Source organism: Eurosta solidaginis, chromosome 4, assembly GCF_040869045.1.
Source record: "Eurosta solidaginis isolate ZX-2024a chromosome 4, ASM4086904v1, whole genome shotgun sequence".
NCBI lineage: Eukaryota > Metazoa > Arthropoda > Insecta > Diptera > Tephritidae > Eurosta > Eurosta solidaginis.
Genome location: NC_090322.1, coordinates 20194113 through 20215812, shown reverse-complemented (window position 1 = coordinate 20215812; position 21700 = coordinate 20194113). Strand labels below are relative to the sequence as shown.

General features: G+C 38.9%; 1 protein-coding gene across 1 annotated transcript in view; it reads right to left on the bottom strand.

The window, feature by feature from the left end:
- LOC137248422 (zinc finger protein 91-like) overlaps positions 1–21344 on the bottom strand; it is a 194699-nt gene extending 173355 nt beyond the window's left edge. The window contains exon 1 of the mRNA XM_067779360.1: positions 20513–21344. Coding sequence (XP_067635461.1) covers positions 20513–21276 — 764 coding nt within the window. The 5' untranslated portion in view covers positions 21277–21344. The remainder of the gene's footprint in view (positions 1–20512) is intronic.
- Positions 21345–21700: the final 356 nt, after the last annotated feature.

Genomic DNA, 21700 nt, shown 5'->3' with positions numbered 1-21700 from the left:
AAAACGCGCTGTCATAAACTTTAAAAAAGGAAAGTGGGACGAATATAAATCATTTACAGACAACCGCTTTGCTGCCCTCCCTATCCCGACTGATGCTCGCCAAGGGGAGCGGGCTTTCCGCAAGGTCATTGAATCCGCCTCGGTTCGCTTCATTCCCGCCGGTAGAATTATCGAAATTCGGCCTCACTTTCCGGCGTAGGCCGCAAATTTAGCGAGAGAACGTGAACTTATAAGACAGCTCGCTCCCGGCGACCCCTAAATAAGGGATATAAACCAACGCAACAGATTGCTTGTGGATGAACACAAGCGGGCGAAATGGGAGGAGCACCTAAGCGGTTCTAACTTCTCTACCGGTGTAGGTAAACTTTGGTCCACCGTAAAGTCCCTATCGAATCCGTCTAAGCACAATGACAAAATTTCCATCGCCTTTGGCGATAAAGTGCTGTCGGATTCGAAAAATGCGCGAGCGCCTTCTGCCGACAATATATATTGCATTCTACGGTCGACAAAGATAGACGGAGGGCCAACAGGCGCGCACATAAACATAAATTGAGCGCGTCTCCAATTACCATCACCGCCAAAGAGGTTGAGGACGCCATCGGTTACGCTAAACCATCCAAAGCAGTGGGCCCAGACGGCATAGCCATGCCGATGCTTAAAAGCTTAGGGAAAGAGGGTTTAAAATATTTAGCGCATGTCTTCAACCTGTCTCTTTCCACCTTTGTCATTCCCGAAAAATGGAAAATGGCCAAGGTGGTCCCGCTACTAAAGTCTGGGAAGCCAGCTAACATAGGAGTCATATCGCCCGATATCTCTCCTGTCGCCAGTAGCCAAGACGCTTGAAGCCATTTTGCTCCCCTACTTCAAAGCAAATTTGCAGCTAACCTGTCATCAGCATGGCTTCAGAAAACTCCATGGCACCACCCCCGCGCTAAATGACATTAGCACCCAGATAAATTGCGGTTTAAATCAAAACCCCCACCATAGAACAGTACTCGTTGCGCTAGACCTATCAAAAGCTTTTGATACGGTCAACCATGGCACGTTACTGCAAGACCTGAAAGGGTCTACCCTTCCCCCATGTCTTAAAAGGTGGACCGCAAATTATCTGGGTGATCGGCAGGCATCGGTGCAATTTAGAAACGAAACATCAAAACCAAGAATTAAACAAGGGGTGCCACAGGGTGGTGTCATATCCCCCCTTTTGTTTAACTTCTACATATCGTTTCCTAGTCGGTGACTGCACAATAATGGTCACAGGCCCAGGCCCACAGATCGATGAGCTTTGCAACGTAGACGTCCCAAATGTCGACCATTTTGAACATCCACGTCGATGGCACTACGCTGACGACTGTCCCACACCCCAAAATCTTGGGTGTGACGTTTGATCAGGATCGACATTTTTGTGAGAATGCAGGCGCAAATGTACTGAAAATCCAGAGCCGTAATCTCTTGCTGGCAGTACTTGGGGAAAAGACAAAGAAACGCTCATTACCACCTACAAAGCAATTGGCCAGCCGATTGCATGGTCGCCAAGCCTTAAAACTACTCACTGGAAGAAGCTACAGGCCTGCCAAAATACTGCTCTCAGAACCGCCACGGGCTGTCTTCTTATGTCCCCAGAACACCACCTACATAATGAGGCGAAAATACTCCCCATCAGGGAGAGAAATGAGATGCTAACCAAACAGTTCCTGTTGAATACCCAGAAACTTGGGCATCCCAACAGACATCTGATTGATGATCCAACTCCGCCCAGGGGCTTAAGGAGTCATCCCCGTAAGCATTATGAGGAAATACGGCACCTGAGAACTCAGCCGTATGAAGCCAAAAAACATAAGCAGATCCTCAGCGAGCTCCACACACAAGCGTAGGACCTTTATGCCAGGAATTACCTGGTGAATCCAGTACTCAAAGAACAGTACCCAAAACTTGCGGAAGGGGAACGCATACTCCCCATGGAAACGCGAGTCACCCTAGCTCAACTTCGATCAGGATACTGTAACAGATTAAACTCTTACCTATCCAGGATCAACCCCGACATACAAAATGTATGCCGCGCTTGCAATGTGTCCCCACATGACACCAACCATCTTTTTAATTGTAATGCGGAACCAATGCCTCTAACATCCCTCTCATTATGGTCCACCCCTGTTGAAACTGCAAGTTTTCTTGGACTCCCGTTAGAGGATATTGATGGCAATTTGTGATCGGTCGCACCTATTGGATGGGGCGAAGCATTGCTACAACAACAACAACAGAAAAATCTCCAAGACCACTCAATCGTTAAACTAAAGCGAGTCAGCCGCAAGGGACGACAGCTGGCTCCCGCAATTGAATGCCCCATAATCTCTATTTCGCAGATTGGAAGAAGGTCGAGCAATCTTACTGTCGGATGGCATGTGGATGGAAAGGAACGTTTACTGACTGTAGATACGGGTGCATCTCATTCCATCATTCGAGCGGATTTAATCTTCAAGAAGATAATATCATTGCATGCTAGAGCAAGATTGCGTACAGCCACTGGAGAAGACACCACGGTTCTAGGAGAAGTAGCATGTGAAGTCGCAATTGGGAACGTCACGGTAGTACACAATTTTATAGTGGCAGAGATTTTTGATGAAATCATAATTGGAGTGGACTTCTTAATCGACCAGGGCATCAAGTACGACATGCAAAGCAAGACGATGCGATATAAGAACATGGATGTACCACTTAATTTCGGCTAGGAGAGAGGCTACAGCAGTAAACGAGTGCTGGTGAAAGAGAGTCAGCAAATACCACCAAAATCAGAAGCAGTCATCTGGGCAAAGGTTGATGGAGATTGTGGGACAAACAAATTGTGGGTTGTCGAAGTAGCAAACAAATCAGCACCGAACATACTTGTAGGAAAAACCATGGCTATGACAAAACAAGATGGACGTATTCCGGTAAGAGTACTCAATGAGTTCGAGTCACCACTCAAACTGACCAAAGGAGCTATTTTGGGAAGACGCCAAGAGGCTGAAGTAGTTACTAACTGTGAACAGCTCCAGGAACACGTTTCATCTAGTATGGTCTTTCAAATGACATCACGGCATGTACGGAGGGGCTAGATGAAGCCTATCAGAGTAAGGCAAAACAACTGCTCCTAAAGTACGCGAACATATTTGACCAGGATGGCTCCAAACCAGGCCACACCAACGCACAGTGTTTCGTGTAGAACAAGCTAGCTGGACAAAATTATTTTATGAGATTTTCCGTTTCGCATGCAGTCATTTATTACAACATCATGTTTTTCAGCCATATGTTCTTTTTTTTTATTTTTTTCCAAAATTTTACTTCATATGCATACATTTGCTTATTTCATATACAGTAACTCATGTGAATAAGTGGCATAGATCCAAAAAAATTTAAAGGACTTAAGAATATTACTTTATTGTACTTAAATTGAATGGAATACAAATCTCAATACTCTAAAAAATTCTAAAAATTCGGAAAAAAAATTAAAATTTTTTATGAAAATTCGTCGAATTTTTTAAATATAATTTAGTTTTTGTTATAGATCGTGACAAATTTTCTTATGGGAAATTAGTTAAAATAAATTTGCGAAAGCAAAAATTGTAAGAATTATCCAAAAAGGGATGTCTACTTATTTATGTGAGTGACTGTACATATGTACATACATATTTTGTATTTATTTGAGTATTTATCCTGGCACTACAATTTTTACAGAATTATTTTATAGTACCAGTCAGGAATGTAAAAGTGAATTACAATAATAATAATAACAATGTAAATAATTAAATTAATTATGTCAAAATTACTTATTACAAAAACTTAAAAGTAAAGTATCATACAAAGTAGAAAAGACAATAGATTTAAATTGAATAAAACCTGATCCAACAAAAAGTTATAGGGTAGGTTATCTTTTATGTTATTATTCGCTATCATCACTTTCATTGGATGAGTCACTTGTGGAATAGTCATGAACATCAGCAACACTACTGTGAAAGCTTGAAACAACTGGGGTATTTACTGACTCCTCCACATTATCGGGGGACAGTAAATTTAAGACTTCTGAAGTCAGACTTTTAAATTTTTTCTTAGGTATCTCCCTAAAACTGTTAACTAAAGGATCCGATGTTATAAGCAAAATATTCATAAGATCTCTATTCGTGGCTTCACGCGACTGCTTTTGTGTCCTATCATCCCTGAATCGTCTCAAATCTTTGTTACGGGATTCCTGTGCTTCCTCAGAAAGTTGACCAATAGGTAAAATTGTTGATTTTATAATATCAGTACTATGCACTAAGAATTTATGAACTGTAACAGGCATATTAAAGCATGGATAGAGATCTATGTATAGTTTTTTAGTCTCGACCGCAAATTTTTCAAATTTTTGGATATTTATATTGTACCCAGATGCTAATGCGCGAAGGAGAGTGTCGAATCTTTTGATGAGCGTTACATCCAATCAGTACTAGCCTAAGAATTTTCGAAAAACCTACGAGCAGTGTTGCCGTCATTGGTATTGCCGAAACCTGGTTTTAGTTTATCTTCATCAATCCATTGTATGTACCTGTTTTTATGCCTTGGTGACTGGTGCGGTAGGTTGTGGCAGGTTGAAGTCAATGATCTTCGCCTTTTTGCTTTTGGTGTGGTCTTGTTGACCTTGTGCGTTTATTTTTGTATGTTTTATGGCTACGTGTTTGTTCCCTGTACCAGGGAATTGGTTTTGCCGTTTGTAGATCAGCTTTAAAGGTTCAAATATCTCGTCGGAGCTGGTACGTACATACCTCCTATTTGATATGTAGAGATAACTAAATCTACAAAAAAAAAAATTAAAAATAGATGTGCAAAGAATTCGCAATGGTTTTTTCTTTCGACTATTAGAGAATACTTGCGACTATAACATACTATAAAATTAAGCCCGGATGTTCGCGGATGTATGTAACTTTTTTGTCCCTAAAGTTAAAAATATAGGGAAAAAATACCTTTTCTTCTTAATAACGGAATGTTAAATATATTGAAAATACTCTAATTATGAAAGAATTACTATTAAAAAATTTTACTTACCTTCGAGCTTAGAATCCATCAAAAAAATTATGTAAAAGTGTTCACTTAAAAGAAATATGAATCTTAATATTCAACAAGAATTTTGCAAATTAATCAATGTATTTTACGGCCACTCCTGCCTTCTTACTTCAATTACTCAATATATATGAGCAAACATTTCAAAAAAAAAAAGTAAAAATTCCGTTATTTTGTTTGTTTTCTTTCATTTCTCATTACACTTTTCTTGGAATAAGAACTTTGTTTTTGTCCAGCTAGCTTGTTCTACACGAAACACTGTGCAACGTTGTGAAACAACAAAGTGACACTGGAGATGCGAGGCCGATCCGTCAAGCTCCACGTAGTGTTCCACTGGCGAAGCGGGAAGTTGTGAGTCAAATCATAAAAGAAATGAGCGAGAGCGGCGTCATCGAACCATCAGCTAGTCCATGGAGCTCACCGGTAGTAGTGTAAAGAAGAAGGATGGAAAAATTAGGTTTTGCGTGGACCACCGGAAGTTGAATGACGTTACGAAAAAGGATAGCTATCCATTGCCAAGAATTGACGACACTCTGGACTCGCTCTCTGGTACGAAATGGTTTTCCACACTGGACTTGAAAAGTGGCTACTGGCAAGTGGAGGTGAAGGAGTAAGACAAAGAGAAAAGAGCCTTCATCGGTGGAGATGGTCTTTGGCAATTTACAGTAATGCCCTTTGGACTATGTAGCTACTTTCGAGACTCATGGATCAGGTATTGAAAGGACTACATTGGAAAGCATGCTTGGTGTACCTGGACGACATCATCGTATTGGGCAAGAACTTTGATGAACATCTTAAGAACTTAGAGGAAGTTTCCCAGAGAATAGCTGGCGCTGGTCTGAAACTAAGTCCCAAAAAGTGTGCGCTGTATAAAAATGAAATAAATTATGTGGGTCACAAGGTAACGACAGAGGGCATCTGCACTGGGACCGAAAAGATAGAGGCTGTAAAGGATTGGCCAAGAACACAGAACCTACATGAATTGAGAAGTTTCCTTGGGCTGTGCACATATTACCGCCGAGTTGTGCCAAATTTTGCCAGCATAGCCCATAGCCTCCACGAGCTTACAAGAAAAAATAAAGCTTTTGAATGGAAGAAGGAGCAAGAAGTGGCTTTCTAAACATTGAAAGAGCGTTTGTGCACTGACCCAATGTTGGCATATCCGATTCCAGGAGCAACATGTATTCTAGATACAGATGCGAGTGGATATGCTATAGGAGGCGTTTTGTCACAACTGGTTGATGGACAGGAGAAGGTAGATGCATATTACAGCCGTTCAATTGGGAAACCAGAGGGGAACTACTGCGTTACACGGAGAGAGCTGTTGGCATTGGTAGAGTGCATTAAACATTTTCACAAATACCTCTACGGCCAGCGATTCCGCGTCAGGACAGATCACGCAGCGTTGAAATGGCTTCTGCAGTTCCGTAACCCAGAAGGACAATTGGCACGGTTGATCAAGCGACTGCAAAACTATGACTTTTCCATTGAGCATCGAAAAGGTAGTACCCATGGGAGTGCTGATGCAATGTCACGAAGACCATGTAGTTTGGAATGCAAGCAATGTTCAAAGGCCGAGGCTAAAGAAGACATTATAGATGTCGGGCTGATGACTATAACAAGTACGGATGAATGGAACAAGGAACAAAAAAGGAAGTGACAGCTAGAAGATACAGATCTGTCACATGTTATGCAAGGGCTCGAACGAAACGAAAGACCAAATAGAGAGGGGATGTCAGCAGAGAGTCCCATTGCGAAGTCATATTGGGCACAGTGGAACAGTTTAGAATTGATATCCGGTTGCTAGCATCGAGTATGGGAGAGTGAGGATGGTCAATGCAAGAAGAAACTGATAGTTGTTCCTAGAAAGAGGATTCCTGACGTGCTCAGCGAGCTGCATAATGGTCCAAGCGGAGGTCGTCTTGGAATCACGAAGACGCTCGAGAAGATTAAACAGAGATTCTATTGGGTTGGTTGCCGTCAGTCGGTCACTGAGTGGATTGCGAACTGCGAGGTTTGCAGGAGAGCGAAAAGGCCCAACATCCGAAGTCATGGCCAGATGAAGCAATATAACTCAGGTTCGCCATTTGAAAGGATCGCTATGGTTGTCGCAGCTCCATTTCCTACTAGCAACTTCGGAAACAAATATGTACTGGTAGTTATGGATTATTTCAGCAAATGGCCAGAGGTATACCCAATCCCAAATCAAGAAGCGGAAACAGTAGCAGTGCAGTAGTATGCATGATACCTCCTTATGTCAATAAGTTTGTAGTGTTATGCAGCATACTCTAATACGCCAATGTACTTTCTATGCAGACCACCCATGATACATTCACATACAATATCGACCTAAATACATTTCGTTTACCCCAACACAGCGGGAGTTCAACATCACTTTCTAATGCCGACAGCAAGACCTGTATCTGGTTACAATTCTACTGACGTATTGACGAGTTCGTTAATAGCACAACAGAGTGTCAATGACAACTCGACAATACGCCTGCCAAAATATTTCTACAGTTACAATTTGTTAAAATAGATCGAACTAATATGCTGACTCAGTATGTAAATGTTAAGAATGCAATGTATTAGTGTTAGTGTAAATATGTATGTGTAGACTAGATAATTTTGTATAAAAGGAAAGACAATTATCAAATAAATTCAATCGCTTTCCAACGTTACTCATCAGTGTTTTTATTCAATCACATATTACATGGCGACCCTGCCAAACTAGATTAAAATTGGCAAAGCTGCTAAAAAAAATCTAGTTGGAGGAAGATCCTGCCAGTTCAATCTTTGATGAATAAGGTTGCTGAACAAGCAATGCAAAAAAAGATCTAAACTGACCAGAGATCCTGCCAAGTTTTTTTATTTACTCAAAATTAATGGCCACAAACTTGGGCCAAAAAGCTTTATTTGACAAGCAAATCGAAGCTAACCAATAGAAAAATTTGAACTGGTAATGAAGATGGATAAAGAACTTTTTCATCAAACCGCATAAAGAGTGGAACAGAAATGGTAATAGAGATGGAGAAAGAACTTCTTCATCAAACCGCATAGAGAAGTGGGATTCCACATTAACATATCAAATTGGCAACAAAACCACAAGGATTCCCGTTTTGGATGAAGAAAATCACAACATAACCAGATGCAATTTAAGTATCTAAATTATTCTAATGATATATAAAATTAACTTATTTTGTTTTGTTGATTTTCCGACAGGGTGGATAAATGATGTATATTGGAAAGATTTTCCGTCATCCTTTGTCAAATTTGGGTTTGAGACAAACCGGTTTCGGCGTTGTGCCATCATCAGTGTCGATTTTCGTTCTGATCTGTTGTTGTCGTTTGTCTTGTATTTATAGTTCGTAGGTACATGAGCAGGTATTATCAAAATTGATGCTTGTGTATATTTAGTTAGTTAGTTAGTGCGTTAATTGTTTTGGGTTTATTTGTTGTTGTGTGCTTGTCTGTTGTACCTGTGTACACAGCAACAAATAAACACAAAACAATTAACGCACCAAAACAACAAACCCACAAAGAAGATCAATCGACTTAAATTACGGATTTTTAACTGCCCAGTCAGCCACACAAATCGATCAGTAAAAGCCACCCTCGGTTCTGAATAAACACACAGCACATACACATAACTAAATATACACAAGCATCAATTTTGACAATACCTGCTCATGTACGTACAAACTATAAATACAGGACAAACGACAACAATAGATCAAAACGAAAATCGACACTGATGATGGCACAACGCCGAAACCGGTTTGTCTCAAAACCAAATTTGACAAGGGATGACGGAAAATCGTTCCAATATACATCATATAAAATTAACATTAAGTCTTAGAATCAATTGAGCGGCCTTATGGACTAGAGGTTTACGCCGATCACTTTATCGGCGGCGGAGGCGTGGGCGGCGCGCCGGCATACGCCGGTGTTCTTACTTTTCTTGATTTTTCTATTTAAAAAAATAATATTTAGGAAAGGTTTTGTTTGTATGTATTTAAGGAAATCAACGTTTTGGCCATTTCGGAAGGATCCTGGGTTTTTGCCTCAAAATCTCGCAGATCGTTCAAAAATTTTCAGGAGTATCTCCTTGCGGAGGGATTTTCCCTCGTTCACTTACTCCAGAGAGGCTTCGAAATTAACCCCGGTCTTTGGAATTGGTACTGCTGCGTCTGCTGAAAATAAATAGAGATACATAAAATGGTCACACTTTCGCCTGTATATCTCGCGCAAAGCGTAGTTTCACTTGGGGTTAACTCCTAATAATAGTCGCGAACACAATTTCTTTAAATCATTTGTTGCTCCTTGGAGGTCACGCACAAAGGCGACTTACGGTTGCTATTAATGGTCTATTAATACTCGTGACTCTCGTGTGTTCGCATCGGGTCATTTTATTCATTGTTCAATATTAATTTTTTGAAAAAAAAATATGCAAAGTGAGAATATAAATTTATCATATAAATTTTCTTTTAGTGTTTTGTTTTAATAACTTGGTGAATTGGGTGATGCAAAGTCCGTCTTAAGCTGACATCGAAAGCACCCCTTTTTTTAAATAACTTTTCAACAGTTAGAAAGAGTTGAATTTCGCAATTAGTTTCTTGTAACTGGCAGTGATGCGCATCCGTTGATACCACTTTAGCTCATATCCGACCAATTTTCGACATGAACAATAAATGGCCTAAACAGTCTTAAACGAGTAGAAAATATAGTAACGCGCCGGACGCCGCCGCCGCGCCGATATTTTTGACATTCAGCGGCGGCGTGCCAAAAACGACGACTTCGTTTTTGCTTAGGATTCTTTTTTTCAATTAGGACTAGGAGAATTCAGAAACTAATTTTAGTAAAACGAAAAGAATAAATGTAAAAATTTAAAGAAAAATATTGAAAAAAGTAAGGAAATATAAAGGAAATTAAAATGCCTTATTTTAAATGTTAAAATATAACGGAATTTTTTTTTTTTGAAAAAAAGGAGAAGAATAAAAAATTTGCAAATAATTTGTCAAAAAAAAAATGTCAGATCATTATAACTAAATAAGTAAGTAAATTGGAATGCTCAGGTCATCCTAGTAGATACGGGAGCAGATAATTCAATCATAAAAAAGAATCAAATAGAGAATCATACAAAAATAAATACAACGCAAATAATAGAATTAAAGGGCAAAGGTGAAGGTATCACCAGCACAATAGGCACAGTCAAAGCGGACTTAAAAGGTGATCCCATTTATCAAAAATTTCACGTCGTACAAGACGACTTCCCAATACCATGCGATGGAATCATAGGTTTGGACTTTATTAAAAAATATAATTGCATTATGGATTATGGCAAATCAGAGGATAAACTAATCCTAAGACCATATGATTTTCCCCAAACAATAACAATGCACCTAACAAATTGTCTGTCCGTCAATACAATTACGATCCCTGCTAGATCTGAAGTCATTAGAAAAGTAACAGTAAACACTGATAGTAAAAACATCTTCATACCCCATCAACAATTATCTGCAGGCATTTTTATAGCAAACACAATCACAAATAAAGATCAAACTTTCGTCAGAATTATTAACACAACAAATAAAAACGCAACTATTCAAAATTACAAAATTAATACTGAACATTTAGATGACCGCAAGTTAGCAACGCTTTTCTTCTCACGCTCGAAATTGCTGATGATACGTCTACCATTGGACGCGTGATCTGATACTTCCTACCTCTGGCTACTAGCACTAACTTTACAACATTATTCTCACGCCTAAACTGTTGACGATATGTCTACCATTGGGCGTGTGACCAAACACTCCACACAGCTTGCTATAAGCTTTAACTTTAGCAACAACAATATTGACTAAACCCGAAACTCACTTCCGTTCACATCAACGTGCAACAATAAGAATTCTCAAGCACCAAACTACAGCTACAGTGGCAACAACAACATCGGCTAACATCAGCGGCTAAGCGCAAGCAGTTAGGTTAGGTTAGAGCTAAGTTATATTGTTAGAATTAATTCATTCTATAAATAATCGTAATAAAGAGCACACGGCTCGATATAATAAGTGTCGCGTGTTTTATTTACTGGCGCCCTACAAGGATTCACCAAATTTTACCTCAACCGGGATTTAACTAATCAAAACAAGGAAGTGTCCGATAATGATCTGGATGCTAACAATTACATTGTAAGAACAAAATTTATGAATAATGCGAGTGTTCTTTTAAATTTATTGATTTGTAGTGAAAAAACTTAAAAATAAATTAGGAGAAGTGATACAAAAAACAATTGCGTACGAAAACAATTATAAAATCAATATTTGAAAATTTTAGTGAACGCATGTCCTTTTATTAAACGCACAATTTTAAATAAATTTACCATCGAGTTGCCCTGGCGTACTATACTTTACGGTTTTCGATCCCGCCTTGCTGTTTTTTTTTGTTTTTGTTTTTGTGGTAAACTCGTATAGCCCTATAATGGATGCTGAAGCATTTCAAGCCGCTATCGCGGCGCTCTTGAAAATAATAATGCGCAATATGACGCAAAAATTTACGAGTTAACAAAAAAAATTGAAAAGCTCGAAACGGGCCCAAAAATAGAGACTTATTCGGAGGTAAATATGAAAAATTCATTTCCAACGACTTTAGAGGCGGTAAAGAACCTGCCAGAATTCAAAGGTGATAGATTAGCATACCCTTCATGGAGACGATTAGCGTTGTATATGGACAAAGTGTATAAAAGAGCAACAATCTATATCCAAGCCCTCCTTATAATTAGAACAAATCAAAAAACAAAGGTGACTGGCCAAGCCGACCAGGTTCTATCCGAATATAATACTGTACTCAATTTAGACGCCATAGTGGCGAGGCTAGACCACGTATATGCAGATAAAAGGCCGTTACACGTACTGGAGCGACAGCTTAGTACCATGAGGCAAGGAAAGTTGAGTATTAGCGAGTATTATGATAGAATTGAAAAACAGTTTACACTGATATCGTCGAAGATAATGATGGAAAACAAGTCAGGAAATAATAGATGTTTTGCTCAAAAAATATAGATCCGATGCTCTTCGGACTTTTGTATCAGGTCTACAACCCTCAATAGGTAATATTATTTACTCAAAAGGTTCGCAGGACATGCCACTGCGCTTGCGATGGCTCATGAAATAGAGAGCAACCGGTGGAGATACCAGTTTGCTATCTCCTTCGAAGAATTCACCTACAGGCACCCACACAAAAAACCTTATTACTAACAGGTTTCCAGGGGAGAAAATAGAAGTTCCAAGGGACCTGTTCCAATGGATGTAGATCCATCGCTATCTCAGTACAAAAGAAATGTGCGAACAAACGACTTTAACCAAGCAGGAAATTGTCAATTCTGAACACAACAGGGCATACAGGCATTACATAGAGAACCTTTGTCAAATTTTGAACCAATACTACTTCCCAGAAATGAAGGAAATGTTAAAGTCCGTTACGAAAGGTTGCTCTGTATGCCAGGTGTGCAAATATGACAAGAAACCCAAGCAGCAGCTATTACGTGAAACGCCTATACCTACCGAAATAGGTGAGATCCTACATGTGGATATTTTCTCAACAGAGAATAACTTGTTTCTTAACTGCTTAGATAAATTTTCAAAATTAGCCATAGTGAAGCCAATTAAAACAAAATCTATAATTGATGTAAAATCAGCTCTTTTAGAGATTCTTACAAATTTAGGTATAACCCACTATAAAGTACTTCCGCTTCACAGCAGAAGCAACGGTCAAGTAGAGAGTTTTCACTCGACTCTGATTGAAATTGCCAGATGCTTGAGGTGTGAGAACCCCACAATGGAGTTGACGGAGCTGGTGCTTAAAAGCACTTCAAAGTATAACAATACCATTCACTCTACAACCGGTAAAAATCCTTGGAGTATTATTAAATCCATTACAGAGAAAACGAAATCCGAAATTATTGATAAGTTGAAAGAGAATCAAAGTAGAAGTAATAAAATACACAATAAGAAAAAGGAGAAAAAGTGCTTTTAAAGGTAAATCATAGATTAGGGGGTAAAATTAAAAACATTTTCAAAGAGGTTGAAGTTAGAGAAGATTTAGGAACGACCGTTAAATTAAAAGGCGGACGTATAATCCATAAGGATAACATTAAAGTAATAAATCATATCTTATGGGCACGTAGTGCATTCGGTTGTAAATCATGGGAAGGTAGCTATTGCGAAGGGACATTTCTTTATCATCCATGCCGTTAATTTAAAACAATATGAAGATATTTTGAAGGAAAATGAAGAACTCTACGAAGTCTACGGCAAGGAAAAGGCGAAAAAACAATTTTGGAACACGATATAAACCAAATTAAAAAGCTTCTTTCTTTATTTAAAAATTCAAGGTCGAAAAGATCTATTAATTTAATCGGATCTGTTTGGAAGCTTATATCTGGCTTCCTAGGCAACGATGATTTGGTACAGTTGCATGCCACGGAAGAGGCTCTCATAAAGACGGAAATACGCAAATTAACAATCAAAATTTGCAGGTTCAGATGAACGATATAACAAACAAAATCAATCAATTGATTAAAAGAACAAACGCAATACCTAAGCATGATAGTGAAAGCAGTAAGCTAGTAGAATTAAGTATGATAAGAAATAGAATTATAATATCCGACTTGACTAATATTGTAAACAGTACAGCACTTTCTAAACTAAACATCATAAATCCTATGATATTTGACCTGTATGAAATAAATGAGTTAATAAAATTAGATTTTATAATTTCAATAGCCGATCTAATGCTGTTAGCAAAAGTAAAAATTTATTCATCGGAACACGAAATCAAATACCTTGTGAAATTTCCTAAACTTAGTGAATGTTGTAACTTAGTTAAGATATACCCCGTTATTCATAGCGGTTCATTTTTAAATTTAGAAACTAATATTATGGGTAGGTGTATTGAAGCTGTGAAAGCGCTTACCGCATGCCAATCAGCCGCAGACATGTTAGTGTGCATATTGTGTTGTTATTGTTGTAACGATAAGGTTGCTCCCCGAAGGCTTTGGGGAGTGTTATCGATGTGATGGTCCTTTGCCGGATACAAATCCGGTACGCCCCGGTACCATAGCACCATTAAGGTGCTAGCCCGACCATCTCGGGAACGTGTTAGTGTGCATCGAATCCGTAGACTCGTCATGTGTAACCGCACTACTGAACAATAATATAGCAACATGTCAGACAATAACAGCAGTCGGAATACCCAAAATACAGCATGTTGATGATGGTCTCGTGATATTCAACGAAGCCTCGGCTGATGTGCGAGAAGATGGTAAAACTACAATGACACTAGTGAAAGGAACCTACTTGATTAACTTTAAAAATATTTTATTGGTTAATGACTCAAAGTTTGAAACCAGCCAAAGCCCAGCACATATCGTTGAGCCGCCAAAAAAGATATCGATAAACATCTCCGACCATAAAGAGCCCCTAACTATTGAGTATTTCAACAACCTTCATATAATCAACACTAAAAGGCTAAATCATATCGCAGTCGAAGCTGAGCAGAAAAATGCCGTAACCTGGCTATGGCTCGCACTTACGTTTATTTCAATATGTTTCATTACATTTCTCCTGATTAAACTAAATCGAAATCCTAAAATAACTGTTAACAATAAAACCTACGGAGGAGAGCGTTCCATTAGTGTGGAAGACATGCAAATAGCTACAATTAACGCTATAAAACAAGTCAACCGAAACAGGGACGTCTCAGTTTAAGAGGGGGAGAAGTTAACAACGCTTTTCTTCTCACGCCCGAAATTGCTGATGATACGTCTACCATTGGACGTGTGATCTGATACTTTCTACCGCTGGCTACTAGCACTAACTTTACAACATTATTCTCACACCTAAACTGCTGACGATATGTCTACCATTGGGCGTGTGACCAAACACTCCACATAGCTTGCTATAAGCTTTAACTTTAGCAACAACAATATTGAGTAAACCCGAAACTCACTTCCGTTCACATCAACGCGCAACAATAAGAATTCTCAAGCACCAAACTACAGCTACAGTGGCAACAACAACATCGGCTAACATCAGCGGCTAAGCGCAAGCAGTTAGGTTATGTTAGAGCTAAGGTATATTGTTAGAATTAACTCATTCTATAAAGAATCATAATAAAGAGCACACGGCTCGATATAAAAGTGTCGCGTGTTTTATTTACTTGCATCCGGGTACTAAAGCTAATCGCCGTTTAATTATGAGAAAAATATTGTTGTACAAACATGAATAAAGAAATGAATAGATGGTCCAAAGAATGTATTAGTTGTCAAAAATCGAAAGTTTGTCGACATACGAAGTCACCAGTTAGTAAAATTTAAATACCTTTTCCTATTTCAAAGGGGTATCACTATATTTTAACTATTATCGATAGATTCACACGTTGACCAGAAGCATACGGATTAGAGGAAATTTCTGCAGAAGCAATTGCAAATAAACTTTTACGTGAATATATACCTCGGTTTGGTGTAACTCTAGAAATAACTACTGATCAGGGTGCTCAATTTACTTCAAAATTGTTTACAGAATTAACAACGTTGTTAGGCAGTCATCAAGTTACAACGTCAGCTTATCATCCTCCAGCGAGTGGCATTGTAGAGCGATTTCATAGACAATTGAAATCTTCTTTAATGGCTACAAATGGAACCGAACCAGAGACTGGTATGGTGAGCTACCCCGAATACTATTAGGCTTGCGATCAACAGTTAAAGAAGATATTTCTGCTACCCCGGCTGAAATGGTTCTTGGACAAAATTTACGATTGCCCGATGAACTTATTTGTCCAACATCTGAAAATTCATTGGCAAATGAAATTTTGGGTAAATTACGTGAAAAATTTAGAAATGTTCATTCGAGTTTAAATCATCACAACTCCAATGTTGGTATTTACGTTCCAAGAGTTTTACAAACATGTAAATTTGTTTTTGTTCGTTCAATTAATAAGCATTCTTTCCAACAACCTTACGAAGGTCCATACAAGGTATTTTAAAATTGAAATTGATAATGAAATTAAAACTATTCCGTTTTTATTTATTCCGATTGACAGACAACTCTAACAATTATCACAATTACAATAGAACAAAAAAGCAAGTCACATTTAATTTATTTAATGTTAATTCTCTGGAAGGGGGAGTAATGTAGGGTTTCTATTATATTATACATTTTACCTGTTAACTTTATATACTTTGCGAATTCAATAATTTATATTCAATAATTTTATTTTCATTATTTTGAATTTTTAAATATCAAAAATTTTCATTCTATAAAAAATCATAATCAAATATACAGTATACCTTTAGGCGTTTGTCAATAAAATTTTTTTACTATAAAAATATAATGGTGGTTTCGACCAATTCATTGAACTTGTGAATACGGTTTGTAATACTACAGTTGTAACCTCTCTGCCGGTGTGAGTAAGCTTTTGGTCCACCGTAAAGTCCTTATCGAATCCGTCTAAGCACAATGACAAAATTTCCGTAGCCTTTGGCGATAAAATGCTGTCGGATGCGAAAAAATGCGCGAGCGCTTTTTGCCGACAATGCGTAATGCATTCTACGGTCGACAAAGTTAGACGGCCAACAGACACGCACATAAACATAAATTCAGCGCGTCCCAATTACCATCACCACCAAAGAGGTTGAGGGTGCCATCGGTCATGCTAAACCATCCAAAGCAGTGGGCCCAGACGGCATAGCCATGCCAATGCTTAAAAGCCTAGGTAAAGAGGGTTTAAAATATTTAGCACATGTCTTCAACCTGTCTCTTTCCACCTTTGTCATTCCTGAAAAATGACCTACTAAAGCTTGGGAAACCAGCTAACATATAAGACTCATATCGCCCGATATCTCTCCTATCGCCAGTAGCCAAGACACTTGAAGCCATTTTGCTCCCATACTTTCAAGCAAATTTGCAACTAGCCTATCATCAACATGGCTTTATAAAACTACATAGCACAACCACCGCGCTAAATGCCATTAGCACCCAGATAAATTGTGGTTTAAATCAAAACCCCCACCATAGAACGGTACTCGTTGCGCTAGTCTTGTAAAAAATTTGATACGAAAAATTTGCACGTTACTGCAAGACCTGGAAGGGTCTAACCTTCCCCCAAGTCTAAAGGTGGACCGCAAATTATCTGGGTGGTCGGCAGGCATTGGTGCAATTTCGGAACGCAACATCAAAACCAAGATGAATTAAACAAGGGGTGCCACAGGTGGTGTCCAATTCTCACTTTTCTTCATATGAAAGCTACCTTTGCCACCAGAAAGAGTTACTATCGTTTCCTACGCCGGTGACTGCACAATAATGGCCACAGGCCCAGGCCCACAGATCGATGAGCTTTGCAACAAAATAAACGGCTGCCACCTTGATCTCTCCAATTTTTTCGCCTCGCGAAACCTGACATTATCACCCACTAAATCAATGGCGACCTTATTCACAACATGGACGTCCCAAATGTCGACCATTTTAAACATCCACGTCGATGGGACTACGCTACTGACTGTCTCACACCCCAAAATCTTGGGTATGACGTTTGATCAGGATCTACATTTCGGAGAGCATGCCATATTGTGGGACGGGTACTATAAGTGACTTGCAGAGCATGATTTTCATTTGCAGAGGGAGCACTTTTCTTTTTAATTGCCTACCTAGTCAAAAGTAACATTTATTTGCAAGAGTTATTCGCAATAACACTTTCCTTTTTTGGTTTTTCATGAAGATCTTTTAACACAGAGGTCAAAATATGTTTTTTTATCCGAATAAGTTGACAACTGTTTGCAAGACATAGTGAATCTCCCTTATATTTTAAAATATTACAAATCTTTCAAACAAAATGGTAAAAAGATTTTCCCAAATCGACAAATTGCAAGCACCAAAAAAGAAACATACAGCCTTGTTGTGCACTTAACTCAAACTTGTTATATATATATGTATGTATGTAACTTTCTTCCAATATGTCGCCCATTTTATTGTAAACAGATATATGTATTTCAAAACTTCATTTTGTTGGGAAAACGCAAACAAAGTTTTGTTTTTCATAAAGTTTCATTATAGAGTTCCATATAAGATTCCAAGGCATATATGTCCCCTATTGTGGCCTTTCTGAGTATTCTATAAATATCAGCATAATCTTCTTAGTTTGTAGTAGTTGTTGAAAGATCTAAAAAACTCAAAATTTTGAGTTTAATCAGTTTACAATTAAACGTGCGATGCAGTAGGATTTTGATATTTGGACTCTCGGTTTCTATCACAAACAGAAACCCCAGCGGCTTAGGGGATCAGAATATACCCGCGGTAGGTATGCCTGTCGTAAGAGGCGACCAAAATACCAGATTCAAAGGGTTGTGTAGCGCAACCCTTCAGGTTGCCAGCGGAATATATAGCTTCTCCAAACCCAATTGTCAACCTCACCTATGCGCGGCGAATACTGTTTCACTAACAGACGAGGCTCTGGCGACCCCAAGCTCCTCATGGAACTTGGGGGTGGGGAGGGAGGGAATGGCTTGAAGGTTTAATGTGACAACATAAATCGTTCCCGAGATGGTCGGCTAGCACCTTAATGGTGCTGTGGTACCGGAGCGTAGCGGATCTGTATCCGGCAAAAGGACCATCACATCGATAACACTCCCCAAAGCCTTCGGGGAGCAACCTTATCGCTACAACAACAAGAACAACATCACAAACAGAAATTCAAACATAACATTGTCCAGCACTTTTGGCGTTTATTGCTCAATTAATAGCCGAAACTACGCGAACCAAAAAAAGTTTTCGAAAAAATTCAATAATCGAAAAGTATCAAAATTTGCAGGAAAGTCTCGAAGCATGCAGTTTTGTCCCCAGCAGGTTATGGGGTCAGAATATACCCGCGGTAGGTATGCCTGTCGTAAGAGGCGACTAAAATATATTTTATAAGGGCCTGAAATATTTCAATGAACTTCCTAATCACATAAAAAGTAGTAATAACTTCAATACCTTTAAAAAAAGCTTATTGGAGCATTGTAAAACCCTTCCAATAAGATAAAGTTTTTTTTCTTTTATTTTTTACATGACATACCGATACTGGAGCGCGAAAAGGGAATGGTAATACTGGTAGCAGCAAAATACAATGCACCCGGCCCTAAGGAAAAGAAAATCAGTCGCCACCTGTAACTCCAGACAGTTCCAACAACAAATTTCGCTGGAATTCGGTATTTTCAGCCTATATTTACTGTTGCTGATCGGGATCACTCGCATTCCGACAGCATTAATATAACAATAAAATTATATGATGTGTAACCAAAATAAGGTCAAACAAAAGTTGGAGCAGGGGGGATTGGAAACACGTCCTTTTCAACCTCCCAATATATTTTGAGATGTGCTGATCGGAATCTTCATGCGTTCCGACAGCGTCTTTACTAAACAAAGTTGAGGGGTGATTGGGTACACTTCAATTTCCAACATCCAAAGACAAATTTAGCTGTGTTGATCGGAGACCAATACATTCCGACAGCTTAAAATACAAATATAATTGAAAAATACAAGTTCCAAATTTTGTTGCCTTAAGCTGGGAGCCCTGGAGGATTGGAAACGCGTCCTTTCCAAACTTCCTTAAATGACTGGCTCCCAGACTCGTCCGTTTGTTACGCCAGTAAATATGCTGATCGGAATCACATGGCATTCCAACAGCATATTCAATAGAAATAAATGATATAATAATAAATTGTACTTAGTAGTTCAAGTTTTAGGCCTAAACAGCCGTAATAATAAATAAATTAAATTGAATTAAAATACCAGATTCAAGGTGTTGTGTAGCGCACCCCTTCAGGTTACCAACGCAATATACAACTCCTCCAAACCCTCAACCTCACCTTTAAGCGGCGAATCATGTTTCTTTAACAGACGAGGCTCTTGCGACCCCAAGCTCCTCATGGAACTTGGGGTGGGGAGGGAGGGATGGCCTGAAGGTTTAATGTGGCCATATAAATCGTTCCCGATATGATCGGGCTAGCACCTTAATGGTGCTGTTACCGGAGCGTACCGGATCTGTATCCGGCAAAGGCCCATTACATCGATAACATTCCCCAAAGCCTTCGGGGAGCAACCTCATCACTACAACAACAACAACAACAACATGCAGGTTTGTAGGCCACTCAATTTTAGTCTAGTAAAGTAGAAGTAATGAATCTCTCCAAAAAAAGGGTAATTTTTTTTTTTCTTTTCTTTTTTTTTCTACATCGAATACGCTCCAATTCGAGTACTTTCCGAGCCACGTTAACATGATGCGGGCATCGCGCTAGGTATCCTAACGCAGCTCCTTATGGTATCCTATGTTGGCTGGGAGCGAGCTAATAGGCGCGACATACATAAATAAAACAAAAAGTTAGCATTATAATCCTTATCATACTCACGGTACAGTTAATTCTTGCTCTTCCGTTGTAAATTCTTCATTGCTCACAAAGGTTGTGGAATTGCTATATTCAGTGTTTTCTTCATCATCTTCAATGGGCTCGGTTTTGATATATTCGCTTAATTCGCCTTGCGCTTGGATTGTGTCGCTATATTCAGTATTTTCTTCATCATCTTCAATGGGCTCGTTTTTGATAAATTCGCCTATCCCTCCTTGCGAATTTTCACAATACAGTAATTGTTCGTTATTTAGTAAATGCTCAGCAGTACTCAATTGTGCTGATTCCGACTCGATTGCTTCCTGTCTGCCTTCAAGAGCCGTTTCGGTTTCTGGAAGAAGTGAGTTTTGAGCAGTGCATTTGGGCTGGCAACTGCTCAACGGGTATAAATCTGTGTCGTTTGGTAATACTTTATGGTCAAATTCTGCCTCCATCATCGACATGTTTAAATCATCCCACTTTTTAGAAACCATTTCTCGCATCTTATGGTCGGATTGCACGCACAATTTTTGGAACCGATACACACTTATCAATTGGTGCAAACATTTACAACAAATTTTTTTTGGTAGCTCGTCACTTAGCTGCACTTCGACTATTTGGGGTATTGTGCTGGATAACAAAACAGCTATTCGTAATTCGTCGCATTCCTCAATAGTTTCAAAGATGGATTGGTGTTGTGGTTCAGTGCTGCCTTCAGACGCGATGGCTTCCAGTTTAATCATACAGGTCCGACAGAGGTAATCGATATATAGATCACTTGTATCCATTTAAGCGAGTGTATTTGCTTCAGTAAAAATTATAAATACACTACAGTAAAACACTATAAGGCAGACTTAGGGATGAAACTATATTAGAAAATACAATTAGGTAGTCACACTTTTGGCCCGATACCAAGAAAATTTGTAGTCGATACTTTTGCATCGACAACTCAGGTATCGGAGAAAAGCACAAATCAAATGGAGATAACGCATTCACGAGTTCAAAATTGCTTCGTTCTGCTCAAATACGACACACTTGAGTGCTTAAGCGAAAGAAAGAAGAGAGATAAAAACAGGGTAACAGAAAATGACGTAAAAATTGCCATTAAAAAACAGCTGATCTTTTGTTTACATGCGCAATGCGCAATCAGTTGAGTGTGATTTGTGAGATAAAAATAATTGTATCGACAAGCACTCGATACCATTGTGCTCG